This window comes from Pleurodeles waltl, chromosome 9 (assembly GCF_031143425.1).
Source record: "Pleurodeles waltl isolate 20211129_DDA chromosome 9, aPleWal1.hap1.20221129, whole genome shotgun sequence".
Taxonomy (NCBI): Eukaryota; Metazoa; Chordata; class Amphibia; order Caudata; family Salamandridae; genus Pleurodeles; species Pleurodeles waltl.
The window spans coordinates 999,469,964-999,494,352 of record NC_090448.1 but is presented as its reverse complement, the minus strand read 5'-3'; the positions used below and the strand labels follow the sequence as shown (position 1 = coordinate 999,494,352).

Below are 24,389 nucleotides of genomic sequence, written 5' to 3'. Positions count from 1 at the left end.
TTTGATTTGGGCAGGAGTTGCTCCTACTCTGGGAAACATGAGGTGAGTCTGGCCTCCAGCTCTGTAGGTGAAGGTTTGGAGTCGGGCCCCAAAGTATGGTGTTTAGAAGGGGAAGCTGAAGAATATTTCGATTTCTTCTTGTGCTTCTTGGATTTACCTGTCTAGGGGTTAACATTTTGGAGCAGGAAGACCAATGTCTGCGGGAAAGGCTCAGAGAGAGGACCCAGGAACTTCCTTGGGGGTCTAGACTGGGAACGATATGGAGGCGGCTTCTGCCGCGCCTCCAGGAACTTCATTGCTCGCTTACAAATCGCCTTGAGGTGCATTGACTTGCCCTCGCCATTGGCCCATTCCTAGACATTAGAGACAGACCAAATGGTTAGCAGACACAGACATCTTTCTCTAACATTTAACACATGGTTCAAAACCCAGGGGTTTGTTAGGGGACATACCCCTAGCACACTGAGTGCAATTGCTCAAAAAGAGTTGACAAAGATTAAACAAATTATGAAAAAGTGAGCAAGGTAGCTGTCCATATCTGCATTATTGGTGTGGAAAGAAAGGAATAGATGTCAGCATACCTGGATGGTGCACACATGGGCACCGTGACGAATTTCTACGTGGACCATGTCAATGCAGAGCCGGTCGATGTCATCTACCAGCTCTCATAGATACTGCCCAAGATTTTTCAGATCCCGTCTGACGGCTGGGGAATATTTTGAGGTGAGGAACCTGTGGTTAGAAACTTTCCACCAGAAAAGGCTTTGCTTGTTCTTCCAGTGGGTTCTTTTAGTCTCAGTAAACAACAGCATTTGTTGAAATTGAGATACGTTACAAGTATTAAGATTACATGAAGAAAGCAGGTAATTAGCTAGTTGCATGTAAATTCCTTTCTAAAATAATAATAAACAGATTACACTTGTAACCCCTATGAGGAAATAGAATGACATTTATTGTCTTAATAGTAATATACTTACAAAGGACTTTTACTATATTAAGGTGATATTTTTTCAAACAAATCTAGGCCCTGTGACAGTCTACAATAAATGAACATGTTCTGAAATAGAATCTACACAGTGAATAACTGACACCCTAGGGACGAGAGGGTCAGTATTTTTCTTTGGAAGGATGAACAAAACTTTCTCCTCTTAGAGGGGTATGAACTATTGAATGCTCGAGCCACATGTCAGGTTCTAACTCAACCCGAGGGCAGTGAGAGTTGGGCATCCACAGTGTATTTGGTGCAGGGCCTCGCCCGAATGCTGCAGGTGAATTTCATTCCACATGGTCTTCGGCCATGCGCACTATAAATTCGCTCCCTACAGCTGTTCACTAATGTTATTTGAGGTGTCCTCAATGATGTAATTTGAAATGTCAAAAGTGATGTCATTTAAGATGCCTTTATTTATGTCACATGTAAGGTCCTAAGCATTGAATAAGGGGGGGATGAGTTACGGTTAGTTTACTTATGCCATAATGGGCGAATTTCAGTGTGACCATATCTACACTTTAAGTGTGTTGTTTGTTTATATGTGTGTGTATGTGTGTGTGTGTGTATATATATATATATATATATATATATATATATATATATATATGGATTAAAATTAGTTACAGTAAGGAATACTTAATTTAATATTTCTATACACCAAGTGTAGAAATTTCAAAGTTATAGTTTTAATTTTAAGTTATAATTTGTACCCCACCCAAAACTTACAATAACTCATGCATCTCTGTACACAATGTTCTGAACTCACTAGCTACACTAAGGGCCAGATGTAGCAAAGGTTTTTACCCATTCTGTGTCTATGGGAAAAAGTGTTCGTACATATGGCCCTATATTATTACTTGCCCCTCTACCATGTTATTATGAATATCATTTCACATGTGATGAGTCTTGTTATAAATGCTATAATTTAACGTGCTATAAGTGATGTAGTATCGAAAGGTATAAGCAATGCATGGAGACGGTGCATGTTATAGTTCATTTAGTGTGACTAGCGAACCCACAATACTGTGTATGGAGGAGCACAAGTTATAGTACGTTTAGGGTGGAGTGCAATAAAAGAAAAACAAGTTGGGAGTTGGGGAGAGTTTACCCCCCAGTATGAAAAATAGGATGTACCCCACTTAAAAAAAAAAAGAAAAGAGGAGTTTGTCTAGATAGAGAGAAAGAGACCTAATTTACCTGCAAATTAATGACAGTCTCGATGTAATGATTCCCGTTGTATTGGCCAGCACCACTAATATAATTTCTGTGTTTTTCAAAATATTATTTTCAAGATGCAAATGACTATTTTTATTTTGTATTTTTTTGCTGCCTCGGCTCCCACGTTTACTGCTGGAGCGAAGCTGGATCCCTAACTTGGTTTGACTCTTCTCATGAATTCTCTTCTTTGCTCACCTCTATCTCCTCTTTTGTATTCAAGATCTAATTAGTATTACTGTGAAAGTGACGCAGTTGTTTCCAGCACACCGATGAGGAATAAGGATACTGAGGAACAAATTATAGCAGAGGACCGTGACCTGTCATCAGCTAATTGTGTACCAGGATGTCAAGTTTTATCTACAAGAAAAAGCAAGCTTCATACAAGCTCATGAGCACTTTATTTTAGAACTAACATTATGATGAAGATGATGAAGTTGCATTATTTAAAAGACGTAGTGGGTGTACATAGAGAGGGCTACTTTAGACAACAGACAATTAATAAATCATTTTAAGCTCGGCTCTTCAGGTTTCATTGATTCAGGAGTTGTGAAAAGAAAAGCCATTGCAGTTTTGGTTGTCCTCTTGGTGGCTGATGCTCTCATCTGCGGTCTTGGAATCCATTGCCCTGACACTCGGAAGAGCTCACACGCCTCCTCACTATTTGAATTCTGATGCTCAAAGGTTCTGCACTTTGGAATCTGTAGATTAACAACTCACTCAGCAATCTGAACTACCTGAGAAATATAGGTTAGAATTGACTCTACTCTCAATGACTTGTCCTCCTCAGTCAGTCTGAGGTAAATTTGTCAAACAGTCGTCTGCCCATTTCACAACGTCTTTTTCATGACCACCACCTGGGCTGCACATCTGCTTTGAATTTCTGGTTGCACGCTACCATATTGAGAACAATATTGACTTACAAAAATATTCATCTGCTACATTGTCAAGGTAAATGTGTTTACTGTCCCTAACCGAACATCTGTTTACCATGATTATGTAGTTGATGTGATATAGTGTATGCAATATAGTGACATCACACCTTATGACCATGCAAAGGTTGAGAGTTCTTGAGGAAAAGGGTTGCATTAGCCTTACGAGTAACCTCTCTCGAAACATCTTTTTGTTCTAATTGGTCTTTATTGAAAGTTTACCTTACAGCATAAAGGAAGCACATATGCAATTTGTCAGTGTACAGTAGGAGATCATGAGCATGTCAATGCTGCTAGGAAGTACTGATTGTGAACTACCCTGTGGTCAGGGCTATCTCCCACGCAGATAAGTACAGGCAGTGCTTTAAACAGGCAGGTACTGTCCAGTACTGAGAATCTGGGCTTCTAAGCCCTGCTGCAGTACATTTAATGGGAGAGTACCAGCCCTTCCCAGGAGGAAACACGTACTCTAAATAGTGAGTACCTACACTTCTATATTTCCATTTAAAGTACTGAGTACAGGGGATGTACTCATCAATACTCTAGGCAGTTGAGCGAGGTTGCCACTGAACTGCGGGGGGGGTCCCTGGTTCACCCAGAAGGATTCCAAGAAATTACGGCATGTACAGGGGAAGGTGGGGCAACAGGGATAGGGTCCACCGAAGTAATGGCCATCAGAGATGATCATCCCCGTTGGGTCGTGTGATTTGTACCCCAGTCTCTGGTGGCTAGAGAGGGGATCCCAGTTCCAGAGCTAATAGTATGGTGTCCCATCCTGTGATCTGTGGGCCATTTCCCTCTGGGATATGAAGTCTTCTAACTACTTCATTCTCTGCCTGTGCCCACCTTTGAAGTTCAAGGTTCCAGGTGGCAATGGGCAGTTACCTTTGCATTCCAATTCATCGTTACTGCTCGCCACACAAGTGCCAGGTTATAAATGTGGACTCCTCCTTGCTGTTCGGAGGCAAATACTTAACCCGTCTTCACTGTGTTTGACGTATGTGCAAACCTCAGTCCAATAGGGCCACAGCGTGGGGCACTGCAAGATCATAGAGAAGAAATCAGCATGGTCAAAGCTGTGTCCAGGACATCCATGTGAGATGTGAGAAACTGTTGGTGTAACTGTGCTGGATTCATGAATGTGTAGTGTAAATATGTAATTGTATAAACTTCAGGCGCACATTCCGGGATACCCTTGAGAGGCAGCTGACGATGTTGGACTACTCCTGATCAGATGGTTCAATTTGCAAGCCTTGGCTCCATCAGAACTGAAGAGTGGGCAGTCCTGGTACGGCTTATTCACCCACAGCTCTGTACACATTGATGAACCTGTGTTTTGGGTCTCCAGGTTAATAGTATGTTGGAGGCCGAATCCGTAGTGGGTTCAGTGTTGGTTGCTTCCCAAGTGTCATTTTACACACCTATAAGGCCATCAGATGTTTGGTCAGTATGAACCAGGGATACCCGATGTGGTTTGCTAGGATTTTACCCATAATCTGGCAGTCCAGTTTGAGGAGAGAGAGTGTGCGATACGAACCTCTGTCCAAGGGGTCGCCCTCCTATTTAGGGAGCATAATGATGTGGGCCTCTCGGGCTGATAGGGCAGCGTTCTTGCCTCCCATGCTGACTTGTACATTGATGCCAGCCTCTGGAAGAGGTCTATTTGAAAAACAATGATAGAATTCTAACTGGAGGCCATCATATCCAAGTGTCTTCTCATTTATTTATACATCAATTCAGCCAGGAGTATACTAGTGCTAATAAACAACCTTTGCAGTCACCAAATCAGAGCAGAAAGATTGACAGTACAGATACAGTTCACACCTGCATCCTGGTAGGGCAAAGAACGAAGAAAACCGGGAAAGAGCGTGGCTGCTGCTGCAGCCAAAGTATTATGCGATTTTACCAAGCAGGATTGGCGCACAATAAAATAATGTCTGGTGTTTCAGCACTTTGGAAAAATAGGTGCTGGAACACCGGCCCATTCTGAATCCAGTAAAGCAGAGTTCCATACCGTGACTAGGAGGCTCTGTGCAAGATGGAACATTGAATAGTAATCAAATAGATGCTCCTCTGGCACACGAATAAGAGAAAAGCAGTAATAGGAGGAGCAGCTCTTGTCAGGATGTGGAGTAGGGTGTAGGACTCCAGCCACACTTGAGGGTGATTTTGAAACGTCCTTCTCTGATTCACTCTATTTTGGAATGGAGAGCAGAATGTTTTTGAAAAATACGTCAGCTCAATTCAGAAGCCACCTTCCTTGCAAACACCCCCTCTATCTCTTACTGAGCTCGGCACTGTAGAGTCGGGCTCTCTAGGACCCTGATTCTTCCTCCGCCTGGCTGGGTCTTCACAGTCCCATGTGTTACTTCTTGTGTCCTCCATTACATCCGCAATACGACAACTGGTGACGAGGAGGTGAGTGTTTGCCCAGGAACAATCCTACTCACCCTCACAGGTGGGGAGCGAGCCTCATGCTCTTACAGCTTCTGGCCTGCTACTCACCTGCAGTGCTGTGGCCGCACCATCTCCTGGCTTCCCTGGCAGCATGGAAGTATGGGCCCCAACACGTGGATTGCACATATCGTGCTCTGGCCCGCACGTCAAGCGTCAGCTACAGATATTAAGGATAGCTTTACCTGTGGTGAGCATGCGTAGCACTGTGACTTTAGCTGACTTCAGCTGACTTCTGCTCCTGGCTCTGAGTGATGTATGCCTGCAGTACTGAGTCTGCACTGGCACTGGAGCCCCTACCCAAACTTCTCTGCTGTACCGCCCGTTGTGGCAAATTTGGGGCTCTACATACCTGCCTCAGACCTCTGGTTCACTTTTCATCACCAGCAGCCATCTTGGAATGGGAAGGCCTGCCCTGGTACTGAACCTTTCTTGCTCAATAACAGCTATCCTGGATTGGGGGCTATATTGCTTTCTGTGAGGTATTTACTAACTGCGGCGACCATCTTAGATTGAGGTGGCCCACTGTCTCCCAGCCTGTGTCTGCCTTCTTTGTCTGCTGGTTGCCATTTTGGACTGGAAGACTCATCATCTTTTTCCGTCTGGCTATCATTTTACACCACTGCAGTGAGGGCACTCTTCTTATTTGCTGTCTTCACTTGATACTGCCTGCCATCTCTGGTAATGAAAACTTGCATTGTTTTTTCTCCTGTGCGTTTGCATACTATGCTGCTGCATTCCTGAAGCTGCTGCATTCCTGAAGCCACCGTCTCCTTTCAACACGTCCAGGAAGCACAACATTGGGTGGACAGTGGATTGACTGGATAGAAAACTTTGATTCTAGTGAGGCATTAGGCGTATCAGAGGACTTCAAGGTAATTTGCTGCCTCAAGAACCTGGCAGGCGACGGCATCAAAGAGGCTCTCAAGAAGATTCCCAAAGAAGAAACCTACATGTAGAGAAAAATAAGAGAAGAACTTACCAAAATGCTTGATCCTGCCACCAATGTAGGCTATACACGATACAAGTTTGGAGAAACTTGCCAAAAGCCTGGGGAATCAATGGATGATTTAATTGAACGCCTGGAACCTCTAATCAAGTACTGTAGTTTTTCTCCTAAATTGTCAACAAGGAGGCCGTGCGCCTGAGGATCATTGACAAATGCCAGTCTGAAGCCTTTCAAAGGCAAATGCTTTGAGAAACCCACTCCCTAGCCAAAATGCTCACCACTGCCCGAGCGGAGAACATGCTGACAAGCAGGCAGCTGACATGGAAGCAGTTGCAAGCATTGTCATATCTGTACTTGCCATAAGTAACATTCGCAGAGTACGCACAAACAAACGCAAGTAACGGCCTTCAGATACTCCAAAAGTCTGCTAAAGATGTGGTCTGTCAGACCCCCATGAAGGGAAATGCCTGGCTCCCGGACAAGTGTGCAAAGGCTGTGGCAAAGAAAATCATTTAAAATCTGTCTGCCAGGCACAATCAACACAACAACCCTCTGATCTCAGCAGATGCAGAGACAAGCAAGGTAGTTGTCACCAATGATGTACCAAATCGAGCAACTCTCCACGCCATCACTTGAGATGTGTCCTTGACACAACCAGAGACAAACAGTCAGCCTCGCCATCCTCTCAGTCCACTGTGTCACTGACTAATGATACTAAGGAAGATGGATACCTCATGATGATGTCGACGATCAGATGTGTCCTCGCAACCGACCGTCGCTCTCTTTGAATGGACGACTCCTGAACTTCGTGGCTGACAGTGGTGCCAATGTCAACATTTTCAGCAAGCAAGATCTCACCTCTCTTCATTGCTGAATTCAGTTGATTGACACACAAAGAAGAATGCATGTTTGGGGAGAAGATGCGCTGCCTAGGAAAATTGACATCTTCCCTCAAGTATGGGGAGAGCAGGAGCACCACCATTTTCTACGTTCCAGACTATTGAGTTCCTGTTCCCAGGGTTCTCTGCCTAGAGACTGTCACTAGCCCAGGGCTAGTGCACTTCATGTAGGTGCTGAAGTAATCCATCAAGTACACATACCAAAGCTATGAGCCATGTCCTGTTGTCCACCTAGGTCTGAACGGACAATCCATACCTTTTGTAATTGACGGTGTGGTGTCAATCAGTGTTATGCCAGTTTATCAATTCAACGGACTCGTCCCAGTGCCGAAATTCTTGAACTCACACATCAAGGTGTACACATGGGCAGCATCCTCTCTATAGCTGTGGTTCCTTTGTTGCAACTTTGTTGCATGGCAAAATATCCATCCCATACGTATGCCACAAGGCAAGACAACCAGGGTCTGTCTTCTCAGTTTTGCCACTACATAGGCAGTGGGACTCCTCTCCATCAATTTGTATCTGAAGACAACACTAGCTATCGCTTATAGTTTACCTGAGTTTCGATATTTCATCAGCAGCTGAAATCTTCCAGGAGGTCATTCACGAAAATCATCCAGCCTGTAACCAACGCACTAAACTACATGATGACATACTTGTTTTTGCCGCCACCTGTGAGGTGCATGATGTTGCGCTGGATAGAGTCTGTCATTTACTTTGTAAAGCTGGGCTCACTCCAAGTTCTGCCAAATGCGAATTTCACAAAACCAAGTTAAAATTCTTTGGACATTTGTTCTCGGAGGAGGACAAGACACCTGACCCAGGAAAAGTAGCTGCTCTCACGTCTGCCAGTGCACCATGACATACTTATGCTTCGCTCCTTTTTGGGCATGGCCAGATACATTTGGTACTATGTTACAATTAGTGCCCCTCTTCCACATCTGACAAGGCAAGGAGTAACTTTCCAGTGGCCCAAGGACTGTGAGCACTGTTTCCATCGGATAAAAACTGCTCTTGCAGAGGCTCAGTTATGGCTCATTTTAACCCTAAGCTGTCCACGGAAGTGACTGTTGATGCCAGTCCGGTGGGTCTTGGTGCTATTCTAACCCAACACTCTGGGACCCCCAGAGGCCCAGCAACACAGTCGCCTATGCCAGTCGAAGTCTCTTGGATACTGTAAAGGCCTACTCTCAGTCCAATAAGGAGAGTCTTGCTGTGGTATGGGCCTGTGAGCACTTCCATGTTTTTCTATCAGGCTCCTGACTATCTGTGGGATCCCCAAAGCCAAAATACCCCCTCACATTGAATTGGGGGGAATATGCCTCCGAATGTACGACTACGTCATTGTTCACAAGCCTGGTAGGGAGCCCTATCAAGTCAACTACTTCTCAGCCACAAAATCTGCCAAGAAGACACTAATCAGTGGCTGAGGAATACATCCAGTTCATAGTCAGTACAAGCATACCTCCGGCACTCTCAGAATCTCAAATAACAGAAGACCCCAAGGATGACAGCACTCTAACTCTAGTCAGACATCTAATCGAACAAAATAAGTGGAAACGCAGCAAAGAATGGAGTAGTGACTCTCAGGAGGTCACGGCATTCTACAATATCAAAGATAAATTAGCGGTCACTCGAGAAGGACTCATCACACATAATGATCCCCAAGACAACAAAGAGAGCACTCAGACAGAATGTGGTTCCCTAGGCTTGACTTCATTGTAGAAACAGAGATGCGGAAATGCCAACTCTGTATCTGTCTAGCTCCAGTCATATGCCCTTTGCCATTAGAAATGTAAGAGATGCCAGAAGGTGTGTGGGAGAGTGTAGCAGTTGATTTCTTTAGCCCACTAGAGTCTGGTAAATATCTCCTAGCAGTCATTGATTAATACTCTCAGTTCCCTCTAGTCAAGACGGTTTCTTCAAATAGTGCAGCCAAGGTTTGAAGAATTCTGAATGACGTCTTTGCAACTTGGGGATCACCTCTGGTCTTAAAATCCTATAATGGGCCTTTCTGAAAGGTCTAGACATTGAACAACAGCGAATAACCCTGCTCTGGCCCCAAACCAGTGGCATAGTAGAACGGTTCATGGGGACCCCCAAGCAAACTGGGTAAAGGGCCATTGATGAGGAACTTGTGCTTGAAGAAGCCCTGTGCCCAGTTCTGAGGGCTTATAGGACCACCCTTACTCTACAACTGGAGAAAGTCCGGCCACACTCATATTTGGCAGATCGGTTCACACCAAAATATCACAGTGGACTTGAGTGACATGTGAACTCTGATATGGTTAAAGCAATTGACCAAGAGAAGGGAAGGAAGATGAAGACTAATGCTCAGGCCAGACGACAGGCACAAGAAACACCCTCTGAGCCAGGCGATTTGGGTGGTGGTGAAGCAGAAGCAACAGAAGAAAGCAGACACTATTTTAAGCACTCAGCCGTTTCATGTCATAGCAGTTAAAGGGAGCATGGTCTTGGTGTCTCGCCTTGAAAAATCCATCACCAGAAACGCTTCACACTTGGGACCACAAGCGCAGTCACGACCATGATGACGTCTCCTCAATGGCCTTGGGTTCTGAAGAACCAGCCATTGTCTTGAATGACTACAAGAGCATTGAGGTGACACCCCCAGTGATGGTCTGGAAGAGTTGTGAGCAGACTTATTAAAGATATCTTATATTGTAAGAACATTGGGGCTTTGTTTAAACGGGGGGTGTAGAGTCAGGGTCTCTAGGACCCTGGCTCTGCTTCCGGGCAGCTGTGTCATCACAGTCTCAGCCAGAGGCGGCTAGTTGAAAAGGCTGGCCACGGAATGGTGAGGAACATTAAGAGGATAGCATGGGAGTGAGATAGAATTATCGTATGCTGCAATAATAATAAAGGAGTACCCATTGGTTCTACTTGCTGTGTCCTCCTTACATCCACAACACGACAAGCATGTCTCATTCTGATAATCTGTGATAGCGAAACTGTACTTGTGGGAATGTTTGTCCTATGGCGCTAGGATCTGTTAGCACATCCTATCAGAAGACCTACATGTTTTTTGTAATCAAACAATGGGGGTTATTCTAACTTTGGAGGAGGTGTTAATCCGTCCCAAAAGTGACGGAAAAGTGACGGATTTACCACCAGCCGTATTACGAGTCCATTATATCCTATGGAACTCATAATACGGCTGGTGGTATATCCGTCACTTTACCGTCACTTTTGGGACGGATTAACACTCCTCCAAAGTTAGAATAACCCCCAATATGTGGTCTTTTCTACTGATTGGTTTGCTGCCAACTCACTGTGAATAAGAAAAAGGTGGTTTATTCACTTAACCCATTAATGAATTTGTCATTTAATTGACTTATTGAAATCCGTTTTATGATTGGGTGCATGCTTAGTTGTTCAGAGGTTGATTTGCAGCATATTGACATTCAGGTCTTTGCAGCACGCGCATGCTCTGGAGTTGCTGAAAGAGAGACTCGTGGCGGGAGCCTCTGCACTTGATGTTGGCTCCGGGAGTGGATATTTGACAGCCTGCTTTGCTCGAATGGTAAGCACCCAGAGCATTTCATAATTAATGAAAGAGACCTATTAGGGTGGTTGAAAAATCATGATGTATGTTTAAATATAGAAGGCATAGAGTACAGTTACTTACATGCCATATGTTTTCATGGTAATATGTCTCCATAAACAGAGTACACAGGAGCTAGGCATACATGGCAATGTCATTTGAAAGGGATGGCACACAAACCATTAGTTTTGCACTTTGTTCGCCTGAGGTTCATCAGGGACATTGTGTGTTACTCTGTGAATGTTGACAATGTAGTGGCAGTTTGATGCAGTGAATACAGTTACATTGCCATGAAATGTATTGCATAGAATTGTACAATATGGCAACCCATGCCATCGGTAAGGAGGGTGCAGCTGCATATAGTTTATAGAATGAATATGAATGAATGTGTGAGTTTGATAAAAACATACTATGTCCTATAATGTCCTACAGGCATTCTAACAATATGATGCTTAATGTTTTATAAATGCTGTTACATTTTCTTATACAGAACACAGTCACCCCCAAGTTTGTTAGCACTTTTTAAACAACCCATGCATAAAGCATTATAACATTCCAGTGGCTGCTGAGTGACAATCTTGGTTCAAAAGTCCTTACGTATCTTAAGATAGTGCTCTGAGGTACAAGAGACGTCGAGTTCTAAATGATGATGCATCTAACAACTACAGACTACGTGGTTGAAGTGTGTAGAAAAGAGGGAACATCCAGGTGAATGCAAAAAAAATGAGGATTTACTAAGTACAAATGTATGGAAGGGCTGTTGGCGGGATGTAAATGCCCTTCACAGCTCTGGAGAGCATCCACTCTGCTCTGTGTTATACTGCTGGGCACATCACAGTATGTCTGTGCAGGTGTATGATCTCACCTTTCCTCTCACATCACCTCAATTAACATGACGTTGAGGGCTCTTGTGTAATGGCTTCAGACATCAGAGTGTGGCTCTGAAGTCTAGAGTGCTACCAAAAGTTCACTTCTTCTTTTGAGAGTGACTGCTGTCCTCTCACCTGTTTGAGAGAGACCAGTATTGGTGGCAGTATTAATTCTTGCTTATCACCCTAAAGGTAAATATGCCTCCTGGTCTGTCCTGTTAAAAGAACTGCTAGTGTTCCTCAATCATTTTGTTTACTGCAAGCATGTAGTACAAAAATGGAGAGTGCTTATTTAGTGTGCATGTAGAAGGTGGCTGAGCATGGTGTGTGTGTTCTTCACTATATAGGCACAGGAATCCATTTTATAGGTCTATTGTGGTTGCACAAAATGGAGGGCATAGGTAAGATTACCCGGATCCCTTTATTTTACCTACAGGGAAATTTTGATGTTTTGTGAACCTTTCCTCAACACTTTTATAGTGATAGACTTTGATGACTGCCTTTTGTGTCACTTGGGAGTATGCACTGGAAGATTCTTGCCCCTTCTTCCATGAATGTCTTTGTAGTCAGGTTGTAGGTGTTGGAAGATCAAGATGCCTTTTGGTTCTCTTTGTAATTCAGCCTACGGTTCTGGTTTATGGTATTCTTAACACATACTCCCTTTTCTACTTCATGTGGGTGTCAAAGGATGTGGGGGCACTGGTCTGGAGCTGAGAAACTAAGAAACAAAAAGTCATGATCTGTCCCAAAACATGGGGCTAAATGTAAATCATATCCACATCTGGACTATCACCTATCAGTCTGAGCAGATTCTCAGCCACATCTCCCAAGAAGAAGAATCTTGGATATTATAAAAGTCCTAGCATGGGGCATGTTGACAGAAACCGTGGAAGGTTGGTCAGTGAAGGCTGGAAATCTAGAGGAGGAGCACTGCCTTGTGGAGTTCTTAGCCCATCTGCTGGTCATTAGAAGCTGTGAATGAAACTTTGGTCCTAACTCTGCTGAGATGGTACATTTGTCTGCGGGGATGAGGCCAACTTACTCTGCAGTGGGATGCTGAAAATGTAGACTTGCAGAAAGATACCATCTAGAAGAGGGAGACCACACTGGTGCAGGCAGAAAAAACTACCACCAATGCTGTGAGGCTCAATGGGAGAACCAGCTCTACAGAATTCTTGTGGCGAGCACCTCTGTCCTTGAGCCCCAGCATGATGGGTGGGGTTGCTAGAAGAGGATGAGAGGAACAAATGCCCATAGACCAGGCTCAAGAGTGTAGAGACATCAAAAGAGAAACAGTATTAACAGAGGAGCAGTCTAGAAGGCGGATTGTCTATATCAGAATACTTGCAAGGAACCTTATGAGAAGATATGATTGTTATAAAAAATGTGTGATAAAACCAAGAGGTAGAGCCTTATTGTTCAAGAAAAACCCTCTGTCAAAGTCTGTAGGACATTGGTGCTTTTATTGTGAAAACACATTATTAAAGCCAGTAGGCTGTGGCTTATTGATTGTAGCAGCCTGACATCAAAGCCTATAAGCAGTGGCTTATAGATTACAGAAACCTTTTGTCAAAGACAATACGGAAATAGCTGTTTGTTGTGTAAAGCCTACACAATATTGCTTATAGTTAGCTGTGTGTAGAATGAAATTATTTTTCTTTGTAAAACCTAAGCAGTAGCATTTTAAGTGTTATTGCACTGAACTGATCCACACCACCACCCTTAGACCACTCTGCCTCCCTACCTTGATTGTCAAGTGCAAAAGTGTACTTGGTGCTCATTTTTGCGTCCAATAGTAAGGTAGCCCCAGGAAATTCGATATCAAAAGCTCCTGTTGACTCAGCTGGAGCCCATACACCCCGTTCGCCCTTTGACCCCCAAACCAGTTCTCACAGATGTTTATGGAAGTGCCTTAAAATACAAGATGAACAATGCAGTTCTCTTTCAATTTCATTATGTTATTCAAAGTGAGCCAATCCAGGAGGTTCATTTCTCGTGTAACATTTTCGTACAATTTAAAAATCAAAAGAATGTACAAGATGAATGAATGTGGAAATTAATCCCAGATAGATATTGTTTAAGAAATTAAGTTTCTCACAGTCAAATGCGTTGACAGCAGAGACTTGATTACATATAGATTTAAAGTGAAACAAACAATGTTGCCATGCAATGTTAATATTAAGCTCCACAGTTTATAAAGACTTTTTTCAGATGTGCAAGCTCATGAAAAGGCCTAGAGAGAGCTTGCAAATGTGAGCATCACAAAGTATGGCATCCCCATTGGTCAGAATTTCAGATGTATTAGTATTCAACTTGAGGAAGTTTGTGGGCATCACCATCTCACCGTGAAAAGGTTATTATTAATAATGAGTCTTAATCTGAACTGTAGCCAAAAAGGAGAAGCAGCTGGGTGTATTGTAGTTCATGACATTCATGGAAGATCCAAGAAAGTTGTAATTTGTTTCTCTACAGTGTCATTCTGAATTGTTTTTCATTATTTTGGTCATCAGAGATATAAATCAATATAATTAATGCCTTTAATAGAAATATATTATATCTCTAAAGTCGATATTGGGGGATAATCTTAAATCTTCATCCAGGTATCATTACTTCAAATCATATGGAAATTTACAACCATCCCAACCATTACAATCATATCCTGTCATTTAACAGAAGCAACAAAATCTTTGTCACTCTGAAGGATTTCACCTCACCACCGGCCGCCTTCAACTCAATCACTCCCTCATAGGACCTCTTCAACAGTCTCTCTGAATTCTTCAGCAACAGGTGTAGCCAAGCAGAAGCACTGGGGACTGCCCAGACATCACACAACATCACACGCCAGAAAGTCTGCAAACACCAGAGCCATCTGCACTGCCACTCGGGTGCCCTGTTGACTTCCCTATTCCTGCAACTACAGCACTGAGCCAGAGAACGGGTGGCGACCCAGGGAGGCAGCCACAGCATTGCACCTTGGGCTCCCCTCTGGCTACATGGAGAATTGAACTGCTGAGGAGGCCTGGTTTGCTCTGCATGTTTTCCGTTCCTGCTGAGGGTGCTGCTGGGACCCATTTTCCAGTGAGGGCTCACCGGTATGATTTGCTGCCATTCCTGAAGAGGTAGTGGTACTTGCAGCAGCCTTAGCTGTAAGACCGCGTCCCCATGCAATACTCAGGAAATTCCTAGTTGAACTTGCAACAATATGTTTAAAAAGCAATTTCTTCATGTTTAAAGAGGAGTTTTTCCTACAAGTAAAAGGGGCGCCATGGGATGTAGCTTCGCCCCAGAGATGGCGAACCCATTTTTGTCTTTTCTTGAGGCTAAATGGATTATGATGACACCAATAAACCCTATGTACAGTCAATTATTTGTTGGTATAGATACATCAATGATGTTTTTGTGAAATGAGAAGGTTCAGAAGAGTCCCTAGATGGTTTTACAATTGGCTGAATAATCGAGTTGAAGGTTTGAAGTTTACTATGAATCAGAATAAACACTCAGTTACATTTTTGGATATTAGAGTTTCCTGTTACCTGTGGATTCCTCACCTTTCGAATACTCCCCAATGCGCTAGCATTCAACTGAATCTTTTCTTTCTAGCTCACCACGTCGACAAAGACGTTACAGTGGCATGGCTTTGCACGCGACTCTGTGTGACATCATCGGAGCCATAAGAAATCTTCGCCGGCGGTGGACATCTATTTCCTTTTTTCCGCACCTTCGACGCTAACGGTTTTTCTACCTCTCCATGTGGTTTCACTGTTTTGAGGGAGCTATTTTGTCTGGTATTTGCTACAAGGTCTTTGCCAAAGAAGTTTGGTTTTAAGCCTTGTAGGGAGTGCAGTGGTCATATGTCAGTAACTGACACTCATGAAAACTGCCTTTGGTGCTTAAGTTCAGACCATGACGTCAGCGGATGCTCTTCTTGTCAGAGCATGAACCCGAAGGCACTTAAAGAATGAGAGGCAAAGCTCTTTTTGTCGAAAGTGAAAAAGGAGAAGCGGGTCGTCGAAGATCCAGGCCTGAGGATGAGTCTTCGTCGCATAAATCTTTGAGATTGCAAAAGAAACTATGTCATCATGGTTCAAGGCGTTGCTCATCTCGAGATGTCAGCCCTCAGTCTGTATCTCCGACTTCGAGATCTCAGCTACTCAACTTGGGAAGTGAGTCCCATTCTGTCTCCTCAACCGAAATTACCTGAGGTGTCACCGGCACCGTCTTTAGTGGAGATGTTGGCATTGCCTTCGAGTCCTATGGCACAATTTTCTCCTGTATCCCCATCAGAACATGAGATGGAAGATCAGGTGACGTCAGGTCCAGCCTCTACAAAAGGAACCGGAATATCCAACCTTTACGGCTCTAGGAACATACCAGTCCAATTTTGTACATGTTATGTATAGCATTTTTAATAGAGCGATCGCCCCCCTCTATTGCACCTGCAGGCTCCACAGGTCCTTTGGCCTTTAATCTTGGACTTCCAGCACCGTATAGGCAGGCTTCATTCATGCCTTTTCTCCCCACGACTCCATACCAGTGGATTGGGTCGGTGCCGAGGAAAACACCATCTCCGTCTGAGATGAAGGCGTCACCTGTGCCTATACCGACATTGGATGGACCTCGTCGGACATAGAGTCAATCTTCTCTGGCACGGAGTAAGGTTCTGGCTTCACCTTTGCCGTAACGGGCTTCATCGACATTCTTTATCAACGCCACGCCTGGAATTTAAGCTAAGATCAAGGAGGGAAACCTTGAGGCTGTTAGATGAACAACGGTATTTGGAGGAACAGCAGGAGCTACAGGAAGAAGAGATTCCTTTGCCTTCCCACAACTTCGAAGGAATTGAGGTAGCAAGTGGGCTGGACACATCCCCTGAGTGGGAATTGTTATCCAGTGGGGGTATTCTCCCTCCGGAGGTTACTTCATACCATGGAGTAATTATAAAAGCAGGAGCTTTTAGTCTTACCTCTGCCTACTACAGAATTTAGATCTAATATTTTAACTGAGGCTCTCCACTCATCCTCTTCTTCATCAGAACCCCTACTACCATTTAATGAGGCCAATTTTGGATTTATGGAAGAAATCTGTTACTACTCCTGCAGTTTCTAAAGCCATTGCCAAGTGATATAGAGTTGCACCAGGTGACCGCAGTTCCTGAGTCAGCATCTAACACCTTAAAGCCTGGTGGTGCAAGCTTCATGTTCATCAAGGTCTGGTCCTGGTTCCTTCCCTACGACTCCTGCGGGCAGGTAGTCTAAATGTATGGAGCAATCGGCGAAAAAGATCTTTTCGTCAGGAAGCATGGCACTGAAATTTGTTAATACTACATGTTTGCTTGGCAGGTACTTTCATGCGTTGATGGTTTCGGCAAAAGAGGTCATCCCTAAATTGAAGCAGGATGTGCAGGGCCATTTTGCGCAACTATTGCAGGATAGTCAGGCAGCAGCAAAACAGGTGATACAATCAGGCCTGGATACTGCGGATTCTTTCGCCAGAGCCATGAGTACTTCAATTGCTACAAGAAGGCATACATAGCTCAGAGGATCGGGGTTTTTCACCTGATGTACGATCCTCTTTAATGGATCTTCCATTTGATGGGTGTAGGAAGGTAGCCCCTTCCTAGCCTTGTTACCCCCACTTTTGGCCTGTTTGTGAGTATATGTCAGGGTGTTTTTACTGTCTCACTGGGATCCTGCTAGCCAGGGCCCCAGTGCTCATCGTGAAAACCCTATGTTGTCAGTGTGTTTGATATGTGTCACTGGAATCTTGCTAGCCAGGACCCCAGTGCTCATAGGTTTGTGGCCTATATGTGTTCCCTGTGTGGTGCCTAACTGTATCACTGAGGCTGTGCTAACCAGAACCTCTGTGTTTATGCTCTCACTTTGCTTTAAAATTGTCACTGCAGGCTAGTGACTAATTTTACCAATTCTCATAGGCACACTGGAACACCCTTATAATTCCCTTGTATATGGTACCTAGGTACCGAGGGTATTGGGGTTCCAGGAGATCCCCATGGGCTGCAGCATTTCTTTTGCCACCCATAGGGAGCTCAGACAATTCTTACACAGGACTGCCACTGCAGCCTGCGTGAAATAACGTCCACGTTATTTCACAGCCATATTCACTGCACATAAGTAACTTATAAGTCACCTACATGTCTAACCCTCACTTGGTGAAGATTAGGTGCCAAGTTACTTAGTGTGTGGGCATCCTGGCACTAGCCAAGGTGCCCTCACATTGTTCATGGCAAATTCCCCGGACTTTGTGAGTGCGGGGACACCATTACACGCGTGCACTACATATAAGTCAATACCTATATGTAGCGTCACCTTGGTAACTCCGAACATGGCCATGTAACATGTATAGGATCATGGGATTGTCGCCCCAATACCATCCTGGTATTGGGGTGACAATTCCATGCATCCCCGGGTCTCTAGCACAGAACCCGGGTACTGCCAAACTGCCTTTCCAGGGTCTCCACTGCAGCTGCTGTTGCTGCCAACCCCTCAGACAGGTTTCTGCCCCCCCTGGGGCCTGGGCAGCCTGGTCCCAGGAAGGCAGAACAAAGGATTTCCTCTGAGAGAGGGTGTTACACCCTCTCCCTTTGGAAATAGGTGTGAAGTGCTGGGGAGGAGTAGCCTCCCCCAGCCTCTGGAAATGCTTTGATGGTGCCCATCTCTGCATAAGCCAGTCTACACCGGTTCAGGGATCCCCAGCCCTGCTCTGGCGCGAAACTGGACAAAGAAAAGGGGAGAGACCACTCCCCTGACCAGCACCTCCCAGGGGAGGTGCCCAGTGCTCCTCCAGTATGTCTCAGACCTCTGCCATCTTGGATTCCATCGGTGTTGGGGTACAATGGACAGCTCTGAGTGGCCAGTGCCAGCAGGTGACGTCAGAGACCCCTCCTGATAGGTGCTTACCTCTTTCAATAGCCAAGCCTCCTTTCTCAGTAGCCAAACCTACCTATTTTGGCTTTTTAGGGTCTCTCCTCTGGGCTGTTCCTCAGATATTGAATGCAAGAGCTCACCAGAGTTCCTCTGCACTTCCCTCTTTGACTTCTGCCAAGGATCAACCGCTGACTGCTCCAGGACGCCTGCAAAACTGCAACAAAGTAGCAAGATGACTACCAGTGACATTATAGCGCCTCATCCTGCTGGCTTTCTTGACTGTTTCCTGGTGGTGCATGCTCTGAGTGTTGTCTGCCCTCACCCCGCACTGGAAGCCAAGAAGAAATCTCCTGTGGGTCGACGGAATCTTCCCCCCTGCCAATGCAGGCACCACACTTCTGCATCACCTGTCCTCTGGGTCCCCTCTCATCCTGACGAGCGTGGTCCCTGGAACACAGGAGCTGGGTCCAAGTGTCTCCCACAGTCCAGTAGCCCTTCTGTCCAAATTTGGTGGAGGTACCTCCTTGCCTCCCCACGCCAGACAGCAAACCTGTGTACTGCGTGATTTGCAGCTGCTCTGACTTCTGTGCACTTTTCCAGGACTTCCTTTGTGAACAGCCTAGCCTGGGTCCCCAGCACTCCGTCCTGCATTGCCCAACCCGCTGAGTTCGACTCCAATGTCGTGGGGCCCTCCTTTGTGTCTCTGAGCCGACAGCTGCCTCAGACCTTCTAAGTGCCTGTTCCGGTACTTCTGCGGGTGCTGCCCGCTTCTGCGGGGGCTCTCTGAGTAGGTGAGCGCCCCCCTCTGTCTCCTCCTCCAAGGAGCGACCTCCTGGTCCTTCCTGGTCCCCAGCAGCACCCAAAATCCTCAACCGCGACTCTTGCAGCTAGCAAGGCTTGTTTGCGGTATTTCTGCGTGGAAACACTTCTGCAACTTCCAGTACGCCGTGGGACATCTTCTCACCAAAAGGGAAGTTCCTGGCACCATCCGTTGTTGCATAATCTTTGGCTTCTTCCACCCGGAGGCAGCCCTTTTGCACCTTCAACCGGGGTTTAGTGGGCTCCTGCCCCCCTGGACACTTGCGTGACTCTTGGACTTGGTCCCCTTCTTTTACAGGTCCTCAGGTCCAGGAATCCGTTTTCAGTGCTTTGGTAGCAGTTGTGATTCTTGCAGAATCCCCTATCACGACTATACTGTCTTTCTGGGGTAGTAGGGTAACTTTACTCCTACTTTTCAGGGTCTTGGGTGGGGTATTTTGGACACCCTTACTGTTTTCTTACAGTCCCTGCAACCCTCTACAATCTCCCATAGGTCTGGGGACCATTCCTGATTCCCATTCCACTTGTGGAGTATATGGTTTGTGTTGCCCCTAGACCTATGTCTACCTACTGCATCCTATTGTGATTCTACATTGTTTGCACTACTTTTCCTACTGTTACTTACCTGTTTTGGGTTTGTGTACATATAATTTGTGTATATTGCTTACCTTCTAAGTGAGGGTATCCTCTAAGATACTTTTGCCATATTGTCACTAAAATAAAGTACGTTTATTTTTAGTAACTTGGAGTATTGTGTTTTCTTTTGATATTGTGCTATATGATATAAGTGGTATGGTAGGAGCTTTGCATGTCTCCTAATTCAGCCTAAGCTGCTTTGCCATAGCTACCTCTAACAGCCTAGGCTGCTAGAAACACCTCTATTCTACTAATAAGGGATAACTGGACCTGGCACAAGGTGTAAGTACCACAAGGTACCCACTATAAGCCAGGCCAGCCTCCTACAATGGGTCTAGGCTTTTTGGAGCCAAGGCTGTCTCGTCCTTAGAAAGGCTTAAAGAGAGTAAGGCTACTGCCAAGTCTTTGGGTCTTCAGACACTCACCTATAGACCTTTCCGTAGGTTTAGGGGTTTGGCCACAGCTCCTCCTTTCGGGAGGCAGCAGTTCCAGGGTCAACAGTCTGCCAACCCCCTCTATAGATCTTACAGAGGTTTTGGGGGACATAAGCAGCGTGGTGCCATCATCAGCCTTCCTCTTCCTCCACATCATCCTCAGCTGGAAACATGTCAGAGAAGCAGCCCTAGTTCTCTCCCTTTTCGGCATCATGTATTACCCGTAGGTGGAAGATTAATTCATTTTCTACAAGAGTGGGATTCAATAACATCTGACTCATGGGTGTTGAGCATTGTAGGAAATGGGTATGCCCTTCCCTTTTATGAGTTTTCCCCTCCATTCTCTCCCAAAACATCTTTGTGTTCAGAAGATCGCCTGCTGTTGCTTCAGCAGGAGGTACAAGATCTGCTGTTAAAAGATGCAGCGGAGTTGGTTCCGGAGCAGGAAAGGGATCCGGGATGTTATTCAAGATATTTCCTGATTCCCAAGAAGGATGGTCGTTTGAGGCCTATCCTAGACCTGAGGATTTTGAACTGGTTCCTCAAACAGGAGAAGTTCAAAATGGTGACCCCAGCTCAGGTGCTTCTGCTGCTGGACAAGGAAGACTGGATGGTTTCTATTGACTTGCAGGATGCGTATTTTCACATCCCTATTCTGAGGTTTCACAGGAAGTATCTCTGGTTTATGGTAGGGTCACAGCACTACCTGTTTGCGGACCTTCCTTTTGGTCTTACTTCCACACCTCGACTCTTCACGAAGGTGATGGCAGGGGTCGCTGCGCATCTTAGAAGGAAGACAATATCGGTATTCCCTTACATGGACGAATGGTTGATCAAAGCCAAGTCTCCAGAGTTGGTGCTGCACCATTTGTAGATTACGACCCAGTTGTTGTTCAACCTGGGCTTTTCGTTGAACGTACCCAAATCTCACCTGGAACCCTCTCCGTGCCTCCTATTCATAGGGGCAATACTGGACACAACATTGAATCTTGCCTTTCCTCCTCTGAGGATTTGGGATATTCAGGCTATGATTCCATTGTTTCAGGATGGATCGGTTGTTCAGGTCCTAGCTCAGTCTCTTCACTTCCTTTATTTTGCTGGTCACTCATACATGTTGGCACATGAGGGCTCTCCAGTGGTGCCCTCCGCAACTAGTGGTTTCAACACAATGGAGATGTCAAGGAATCCATTACAGTCTCCAGAGACACTGCAGTTGATCTTCGATTGTGGAGGGCAACCTATCGCAGAGGAGGCCATTTTGTCTTCCACCTCCAGTGACCACAGTCATAACGGATGCTACAACTCTAGGTTGGGGAATGCATCAGGGAGATCTGAAAATCTGAGGCCTTTGGTCCCCAGTAGAACAGACATTTATTGGGGTTATGGACGATATGTCTGGCTCTCAAGGCCTTCCTCCCTTCCATTTGCGGTCAGTCAGTACAAGTCTTGACAGACAACACTACTGTGATGTGGTACATCAACAAAAAGGGAGGGATATGTCGTATCTTCTCTGCAGAGAGGCTCTACCACTCTGGTTCCGGGCTCAGGGCCATCGGATTTGCATAGTAGCAAGCCATTTGGCCAGAGTTCTCAACGTACTTGCGGACAGTCTGAGCTGGCACTTATCAGCCAACCACGAGTGGCATCTCCATCTGGAGGTGGTTCTTCACGTCTTCCATTGTGGGGGATGCCTCAGATAGACCTTTTTGCCACTCATGAGAATGCACACTGCCCGTCGTTCAGCAGCCTCCAGAATCTGACGCAGGGAGCATTGGGGGACGTGTTTCCGTTGACCTGGAGCAACCGGCTGCTTTGTGCGTTTCCTCACATACCCTTGATTCCTCCGGCTCTAAGGAAGATTCGCAAGACCGGGCCCAAGTCATATTAGTAGCCACAGACAGGCCAAGAAGGGTGTGTTACATAGACCTCCTTCACCTCTCGATGTGCCCTACGCTCTGTCTCCCTCACAGAGCACACCTCCTCTCGCAGAGGCAGGTTCTACAACCCCCACCCCTAGAGCCTGCACCTACATGCCTGGAGATTGAACGGGGCAGTCTGAATTCTCTTTCTCTTCCCCCAAAAGTGGTGAATGTTATATTATCAGCCAGGTGACACTCCACCAAAACTGGATATGCTGGTAGATGGGCTAAATTTGTTAAAAGTTGCGAGGAGAGACACATTGATTCTTTAAAGGCTCATTTGTCTAATGTTTTACAATTTGCTCTCTCCTTAGCGCAGCAAGGTTCCACAGTTGCAACAGTGCAGGGTTATCTGTCTGCACTGTCTGATTTTATTTGTTTACCTGACCAATCCTCTTTAAGTCCCCTATAGTTTTAAGCCTTCTTAAGGGTTTGACTAAAAGGTTTCCTCCCACTCCGTTTATAATCGGATTTAAATTTAGTTTTAACATACCTGATGGGTAACACCGTTTGAACTGTTACATAGTTGCCTGTTGAGGCTCCTTACATTTAAAACCATTTTTCTGATAGCTATCTCGTCAGCTAGGCATGTTAGCGAGCTTCAAGCTCTAAGTGTGAAACCCCCTTCTACTACTTCATGCTAATAAGGTGGTCTTAAGAACGAGGGCGGCTTTGCTACTAAAGATAGTGACTCCTTTCCATTTAGAGCCGCCCATCATCCTTCCGTCAATTTACCCTCCTCCCCATCCTTCTAAGGAGGAGGAAAGGCTTATCATCTGGATCCGAAGAGAGCACTGAGCTTCTATGTGGACAGGATGAAAGAGTTCAAGACGGATTATCAGCTCTTCATTGGATACATGGGCAAGATGAAGGACAAAGCCATCCACAAAAGAACACTATCAAGGTGGGTCATTCTTTGCATTAAAATATGTTATTTACTGACAAAGAAGGATCCTCCTGATGCCATTAGAGCTCATTCAACAAGAGCTAAGTCTGCTACTTTTGCTTTGGCTAGGGGTGTACCTGCTGTTGACATTTGCAAGGCAGCAACCTGGGCTTCCCTCCACACTTTCGCAAAACATTACTGCTTGGACTCAGAAGTGAGGAGGGACGGCTATTTTGCCCATCCTGTGCTGCAGGACTTCTTGGTATAGCCAGACAGGCACCCATCTCCGAGTGCAAGACTGCTTTGGGATTCTATTAAAAAGGTGAGGAATCCAGAGGTAGATGTATCCATCAGAAGAACAAGTCACTTACCTTCGGTAACGATTGTTCTGGTGGATACAGTATCTACCTGTGGATTCCTTATGGTCCTGTTGGCCTCCCCATTGCCTGTCTGGTTATGCCAATAATTAGATTGGTTGCATCTATTGTATATATGTGTTTCTAGAAAATTCTATATTCAAAATGTATGTTTGTATGGGAATGTGTGTATGTGTATGTGTGTATATATATATATATATATATATATATATATATATATATATATATATATATGAAGAGGAAATACTTCTCGCACACTCAGGTCTCCAGGAAAAGCAGAATTTCTTTAATCACAAACACAACGCGTTTCGACTGACACAGCAGCCTAGGATCACGTGACCTAGGCTGCTATGTCAGTCGAAACGCGTTGTGTTTGTGATTAAGGGAATTCTGCTTTTCCTGGAGACCTGAGTGTGCGAGAAATATTTCCTCTTCTTATTTACTTATTTACCGGTCTGCTCGTGCCGGTTTTCGCACCACCCCTCATGGGCCAATGAAGTTCGGTATCGGGTTTTTGGAGGTGATATATATATATATATATATATATATATATATTTTGAAGT

The 24,389-nt window shown here is 45.2% G+C and overlaps 1 protein-coding gene across 4 annotated transcripts in view; it reads left to right on the top strand.

The window, feature by feature from the left end:
- Positions 1 to 24,389, top strand: part of LOC138260254 (protein-L-isoaspartate(D-aspartate) O-methyltransferase-like) — a 227,908-nt gene that overhangs the window by 119,128 nt on the left and 84,391 nt on the right. For all 4 annotated transcript variants that reach the window (XM_069208574.1, XM_069208575.1, XM_069208573.1 and 1 more), the window contains one exon: positions 10,877 to 10,981. In XM_069208574.1, the coding sequence (XP_069064675.1) occupies positions 10,877 to 10,981 (105 nt within the window). The remainder of the gene's footprint in view (positions 1 to 10,876; positions 10,982 to 24,389) is intronic.